The following is a 7,437-nucleotide window of genomic DNA, read 5'->3' as shown; positions in this document are numbered from 1 at the left end:
TCCACTTTGATGTATGTTATTATTTATATAATGCTTCCGTTTATGTATAAAATAGAGATTTATGATTTTAGGTATAATTTATTCATGTCACTTCTATGATTAATGTCACATTTAATATTTAAACTAAGCTATCCCGATTAAGTATTCGAAGGCATTAAGGTGTTCCTGTGGTGATGAAACTCGTATCAATTTTTGAAAAGACTTTTGGACTGAGGTCCCATCTTCAAAGGAAGTCTTCACGAGGATTTTTGGGGTGGCGATTAAGAAATCTGATACGATCTCAGATTTTGGTTCAAAAAGAAATGGTGAGTGGGAATGAAAATTGAAATTAAGAGAGTTTGTTTGATTGGGAATTAAAAATTTGGGAGGAGTTCATGAATACGATGAATACAGCAGCCGAAAACTGGTTTGAAGGTAATAGATTAAAGTGGTTGGAGGCTCCTGATGGTATATATTCTCCAAGAGGATTTTGTAACTTTGTTTTTGCAGATGGAGCAGAGCCAAATAAGTTTTGGAGTTCCCCCAAAGATTAAGACCTTTATATGGAAAATTGTCTTGCTGAGGGTTCCAACTCTCGTGGAATTAGAGAAAAGAGGAGTGGTTAGAGCTGAGTCTGTCAATTGTGCTCTGTGTCAGAAAGACCCGGAGACGATCGATCATTTATTTTGTCACTGCCCAGTCTCTTGGAGGTTATGGAAGAGATGAGCCTCCAGTCGGTGATGTTTTTTCACATGCCCAGGTAACTTCAGAGAACTTATGTTTTCTTGGATTGATCAACTATTTAATAAATGCAGCAAGCAAATATGGTATCTTGCGTTTTTTTGGGTTGGTGTGGTCAATTTGGTTGGGTAGAAATGAGGCTCTATTTAATTAAAAAAAAACGTGTGTGAAGAACAATTATATAACCCGACGATGGCTAGAATTGAGTTTTGGTGCAAGAGTAACTGGCCAGAGTTTTTTTCGGTCTCTGATAATATAAGACGTTTGAGTACTTTTGCTTTAGGTAAATAATGGTTCTGTGGTTGGATTGAGGTGTTGAAGAAGTTGGTTTTTTTTGTTTGTTAAATCTTATGCTATGTTCGAGCTATTATTTTTGGGTGCTTTGTATATTATTTGGGGGAGGATCATTTGTTGGTATATCAAGTGTAGATGGGTGTAGAGTTGAGTATTTTCTCATTTGGAAGTTCCAAAGGTGGATTGATTATTCCTCTAGTATAGTCTTTGCTTGGATGATGGTATTCGATCCTTCTATGTTTTGATGAATGAAAGCATTATAATTGGCTGCAGATGTGAGGGGCCAATGATTGTTATTTCAGTAGTATGTTGTTGAACTGTTGAATATTAGCAGTGATTCATGGTTTAGTGTTCTAGTTGTTTCTGGTTTTTTCAGTGTTATTGGGAGAATCAGTGTCATTGATGATGTGTAATAAATAGTTGGATCGATTTATTGACGAGCATGGTGCAGTCTTTTTCCTTCAAATAGGCTTAGAGAGGTTTTTTAACGATGCTCATACTTTTCGTATTGCTTTGTATGTCATATTTTTTTTATTAATAACATACAAAATTACCCTTTTCAAAAAAAATATACTTAACACAATTAATATGTACTTCCAGTGACAACCCCATTCATAGTTTTATACAACTTAATAAATCATTAAGACACATCAACACTATGTTAATAAAAAATTAAAATGGTAAAACTGATAATTATTTGAAAAATATATATTTTATTTATTATTTTTGGAATTAGTATGAAATAAACAGTAAACCAAGAAAGTTGGTCGGATTATAATACGACTTCTTGAAGGGGATTGGACGACCTAACAGACTTCTGGATATCATAATTTCTAGTTCCTAGAATCTCTACTATCGAAATGTGTGCATTTTAGGAAAGATATTGTGTCTTCTATGCATTTTATTAAAAATATTATGTTTTTTATGCGTCTTCTCAAAGACAACAAATGATATGCACAACTTCCTACTAACATTGTAACATCCACACTATTAGATAATGTCTTTTGCGCCTTATGAGTCAATTTTTCTCAAATCATTATCCAACAAAATTGCCATTTTAAATATTATTAAAAGTATAATTTTGAGAGAAAAAAATAATGCATTAAATATAAATCCATACCAAAATAAAAATTAACATTTTCATGCTATTACATGAACAAGAAAACCATTTATTTACTTATATATATAGTGTTTTAAATTTAAAAGAATCCAACACCAAACATAGCAAACAAATAGAATCAATCCATTGTTTCTTGATAACAAGCTTTGCACCATTAATATTTGTGTAAAGCGAAAAGATTTACAGAACCGAGACAGAATCAAAGAATAGAATAAACACACTTGCACGAGAAAGCTATACACGACAAAAGAAGTGATATATAATTTCCTTTTATTAAATTAGGTGAATATAAGATGATATCTATTCTAAAGATTTTCAATTATTTGACAATAAAAATACATTTATCCCCTACAGACGTCGTGCTCAAACCTAAAATTTTAAAAGATAACAATAACCCTTTAATTGCCGACCACATTTAGTTCGCGTAGAAAGTGATATATTTAAACAACTTAATCATACCGAAAAGACAAGCACATGCTAATATACTGCTTGATAATTTCACATTGTCGTTGAAGACTCAAATTCTGAAGCGGTTTCATCATCTGCATCGAAAGAAGCGATGCAAGCGGCACCATGACCAGGGCCAAAAGCCTTGATATGATCTTTCAAAGACCTTTTGTGCTTGAAGTCCGACCCACAAATGCAATACCAAATCTTACCGCAGTTCTTCTCATGGGTTCTCCAGTCTCCTTTCACAGCATAAGCCTTGTCGCACTTCCTGCACATGAAGGGTTTGATTCCATGTTTCCTTTTGTAGTGAGTTTGGAGAGTTCTGAAATCTTTGAGGGCTCTGGCTCTTGGGTGATCGATGTTATGCTTACAGCCCGCTGCACAGCAGTAACATGGAAGCCTTAGCATGCCCGTTGGCTGGGTTCCTCTTAGAGACTCGGGTCCCTTTCGGTACTGAGATCCATGCCCCCACATATGCATCTGCACTTTCATATTATATGAAGTTCAAAAAATTCCATGAGTGAAACATCAACCTGAACCTGCCTCCACGCTCTTAAGCTCTTAATTAAGATGGCTAGCTAGAAATAATAAAGTTTAAAGGATGGTTCAGATCTAGATGAATAAAAGGCTGGTGGTTAGAATTTGATTCAAATTTAATATGACACACATTAATTAAGAGATAATCGGGGAAAATAATAAACCTAGTTTGATTAAAAGTATAATTTTTTCTTTATTTTATATAGAAAATCTATTTTAACCTACGTTAAGTATAATTATTCTTTAGAAGTTTTCTTTGTAATCAAGCAACTATCTTTATAAATAAATACTATGGATTATAGTTAGATGTTAGCTAGATTATACATAGAGATTCCTTTTGTATTCTTCTTCGTACAATAGTAGAAATTTTTTTTCTTTTCTACCTGTGATTTTTCTGGAAAAAAAATCATGTAAAATATTGGTGTTTCTTTTGTTGGGTGATTATTATACTTGTTGTTATCTTTTAACAAATTAACATTAAAGTATGAAATTATGATGTTGGATAAAAAAATCATGTAAAATATTGATGTTTCTTTTGTTGGGTGATTATTATACTTGTCGTTATCTTTTAACAAATTAACATTAAAGTATGAAATTATGATGTTGGATAAAAAAAATCATGTAAAATATTGATGTTTCTTTTGTTGGGTGATTATTATAGTTGCAGTTATCTTTTAACAAATTAACATTAAAGTATGAAATTATGATGTTGGATCGCAACACTATATTTATATTATGGAAGGTGGATGTATAAAAATTTATATTAATTCTCTTATTATGATGAAAGTAGAGAAATATTATCAAGTTTTATATTCTAAGAGTTCAACAATTATAGAAAATTAAGTTATTATTTTCTCTTCAACTATAAAAGAAAATTTTATATAGAATGAGAGTGGGGAGAGGAAAGAGAGAAGTAAAGAAGGAAAATTTTAGGGATCATGTCTCGTGCAAATGAGGCATGCATGGATACCTGTAGGTTGTTGTATCTGTTGAAGGTCTTGCAACACACATGACATGAAAACTGTGTAGGACCAACGAGAATTTGAGTAGGGGTAGGAATCCAATACTGTCCATTGCTGCTGTTCAAAGGATACCCAGGAGCTGCTGCACTACCACTGTTCCCTCCCAATTTGTCAGTTGAATCTACGGATGGGGAGATGCTGTAATCCGAACTAGGGCTAGGTAGGCCTATGTGTAAGGCTACAGTTCGAGCTTCATCATCAACACTGCTCAACTTATCGTCTTCCTCGATGGAACGCCCTGTGGGTTCGTTCAACTCTTGTTGCCTTGTGGAACTTATATAATTTATGAGAGGCGGAGGCGCCTCTTTGCTAGAAGAAGTAGCATGATGAACACTACTTTCACTGTTGATTGGTTGATTTGGAGCAGTGGGAGTGAAAGAAGAATAGTGGGGATGGAGAGGCATGAAGTTGAAGCCACCGGTGAAAAGATTGGAGAAAGGGTCTGTCATGGTTGAACGATTGGGAACCTTGATAAGACTAGAAAGTGGGATTTCTTGTACTTCGGTAACTAGAAATGATAAGACACTTGCAGTCACACATACAATATTTATATCTAGATACATACATACATACATGCATATGCATACACGTATGCATGCATGACTGCAGCTCATAGGGTAAAGAGAAAGAAATGGGTGGATTCATTGCAGCTAAGGACCGTTCGAAGTAGCGTAGAGGGTAAATCTGTTCTCACAAACTTTTATCTTGAATTAATTCCACAAACACTATCACATTGCAATGAAGATTTCAAATTTTGAATTGACTTTTGAGGACAAATTTTTAAATAATTTGCTGTTTTTACAAAATAATATTTTTATAAAATTTTTTAAAGAGTACATATCATTTAGACATAATTTTTAAATTCAAAATTTTAAAAATATTTTTATTTGATCTTTGAAATCACGAACATGTTCACATATTTTTTAGAGAAAATAATCTCAGTGACCAAAAATGCCTTATAATATACGATTTTAACCAACTTTTTTTGGATTTGCCAAAATGACCAACTAAATCGCAATGCGATCGATAATTCACAACGCGATCTCCGGTATCGCAAATCAATTTCCAAATTTGTTGCGATAGTCAAAGTTCGCGTTGCGATTTATTCCAAGTTCGTTGCGATAGTCCAAAATCGCAACGACGGTATTGCATTTGTTTCTTAAGAATTTTCTCTAAAAAGATAGTATTCGCGCAGACGTGTCGAAGACACGTATTACCACGACCACGACCACGACCCGAGACGAGACGGACGGCGGCGGCGGCGGCGCGCGAGAGTCCCCCTTGTTCTCTATCACTCAACAAGGAAGTGGGAAAGTCAAGCCTTAAATACCATTCCCAATAGTGTTTCCAATACTATGTGGGATTGAGCATTACCAACACTTGTTACCAATACTATGTTGGATTGAGCCTTAAATAGTGATATTATTTTTGAATGTTTTGCTTAAAATTGCAATAATCGCAATTGATTGTAGATTGACTTTTAATTATGACATATTTAATCGTATAATACTAATGCAATTGGTTGCTGATTCAGTTGTTTTAAGGTGCATGATTGTTAATTGTTTCCTGAATAATCACATTGTATTGGAAACAAGTGTTGGTAATGCTCAATCCCACATAGTAATGGAAACACTATTGGGAATGGTATTTAAGGCTTGGCATTCCCACTTCCTTGTTGAGTGATAAAGAACAAGGGGGACTCTCGCGCGCCGCCGCCGTCGCCGTCTCGTCTCGGGTCGTGGTCGTGGTCGTGGTCGTGGTCGTGGTAATACGTGTCTTCGACACGTCCATGCGAATACTATTTTTTTAGAGAAAATTCTTAAGAAACAAATGCAATACCACATAAATCGCAACGCGAACTTCAACTATCGCAACGAATTTGGAAAATCGCAACACATATTCGCATTGCGATAGTCCAAATTCGCATTGAGATAGTCCAAGTTCGCATTGCGATAGTCGACTATCGCATTGCGATTTATATATTCGCATTGCGATAGTCGACTATCGCATTGCGATTTACATATTCGCATTGCGATAGTCCAAGTTCGCATTGCGATAGTCGAAGTTCGCGTTGCGAATCTGGAAACTGATTTGCGATACCAGAGATCGCGTTGCGAATTATCGATCGCATTGCGATTTAGTTGGTCATTTTGGCAAATCCAAAAAAAAGTTGGTTAAAATCGTATATTATAAGGCATTTTTGGTCAATGAGGTTATTTTCTCTATTTTTTATTTGATTTCAAATCTACCATAAAAGAAGGGCGATTTTCCCGATATATCACCATCTATCTTTTTTTTCTCGATCAAATACCGTTCAGACTATATTTCCCGATCTAACACCCTTTGCAGAAAGGCGCGCCCCCTACAGTGCGCTTAACGCTGATTTGGCTCCACGTGGGGTAAGGCGCGCCTTATGCTGACATGAGATACACGTGTGTATAGCGCGGCCACTAGGTTATAGCGCGGGGCAGGGGTCGCGCCTTACCTTTAACACAATTATGTTAGGCGCGGACCAGAGGTCACGTCTTAGCTTTATCCGATATAATTATGTAAGGCGTGGTACATGTATCGCGTCTTGTAGCTTTTCTCAGCTATAAATACCATTTCCCCCCGGTAACTCCTCACATCTCCTCTCGATTATAAAAAACTTAATACAACAATCTGACAATCTTTTCATATTTGATTCAGAAGTTCGTGCGATTTTTCGTTATCAGGTAATTTTGTGATAATTTTTTTTATTATACTTATTGTTTATTATGATTATTTGAAAAAAATATTATACTAATTGTTGTCAATTAATTTCTGTGTTTGTAAAATTAGAAAGCGGGAGCATACGTCGAAATAGTTTTGCGGTACAAGTAATAATATAAAATTATATTATTTAAATTATTTTCGTTTATGTGTAAAAAAAAATTGTATTATATTTGTGTTCATATATTATTTATTTAATCAGCTTTGTTTCAGTTGATTTTTTTGCAGATATAATATTGCCGCACTTTTAAACTCAAAGAATGGCGCGACTTTCAGCTATTGTTTATTATGATGGTAAAATTCGAGAAGATGAAATCGGCGTTGTTTCGTATCAAATGAGCATGTTAAAATATCATTGGAGAGAAATATAACTCTTGAGGAGCTGATAATGAAGATTTCGAGGAAGATTCATGTTGAAAGTAGTAGAAGAATGTCGTCGTTGCAGTACATATTTCCAACATCATTGTTGCCATTAACTTATACAGCGTTCGAACTATCGAACAATGATGATGTTGAAATGATGGTTGATTCTCAAAGTAATTA

General features: G+C 34.7%; 1 protein-coding gene across 1 annotated transcript; it reads right to left on the bottom strand.

Moving 5' to 3' along the window:
• Nucleotides 1-2,541: 2,541 nt before the first annotated feature.
• On the bottom strand, nt 2,542-4,773 carry LOC120212063 (zinc finger protein WIP2-like). Its single transcript, XM_039210495.1, has 2 exons — nt 4,092-4,773; nt 2,542-3,064 (listed from the first exon to the last, which is right to left on the bottom strand). The coding sequence occupies exons 1-2, from the start codon at nt 4,755-4,757 to the stop codon at nt 2,633-2,635; spliced, it is 1,098 nt and encodes a 365-aa protein (XP_039066426.1). The 5' UTR covers nt 4,758-4,773; the 3' UTR covers nt 2,542-2,632.
• Between the last annotated feature and the right edge of the window lie 2,664 nt (nt 4,774-7,437).

This window comes from Hibiscus syriacus, unplaced genomic scaffold, assembly GCF_006381635.1.
Source record: "Hibiscus syriacus cultivar Baekdansim isolate YM2019G1 unplaced genomic scaffold, ASM638163v2 tig00109992_pilon, whole genome shotgun sequence".
Lineage (NCBI taxonomy): Eukaryota > Viridiplantae > Streptophyta > Magnoliopsida > Malvales > Malvaceae > Hibiscus > Hibiscus syriacus.
The sequence above is the reverse complement of the archived record's forward strand: the minus strand, read 5'-3'. Positions and strand labels throughout refer to the sequence as shown.

Excerpts from the sequence above, each read along its gene's own strand:
- LOC120212063 (XM_039210495.1), bottom strand. The coding sequence starts at position 4,757 with ATGAGCTGCAGTCATGCATGCATACGTGTATGCATATGCATGTATGTA. Across the intron at positions 3,065-4,091 it reads ACAGATACAACAACCTACAG|ATGCATATGTGGGGGCATGG; the intron begins GTATCCATGCAT and ends ATGAAAGTGCAG.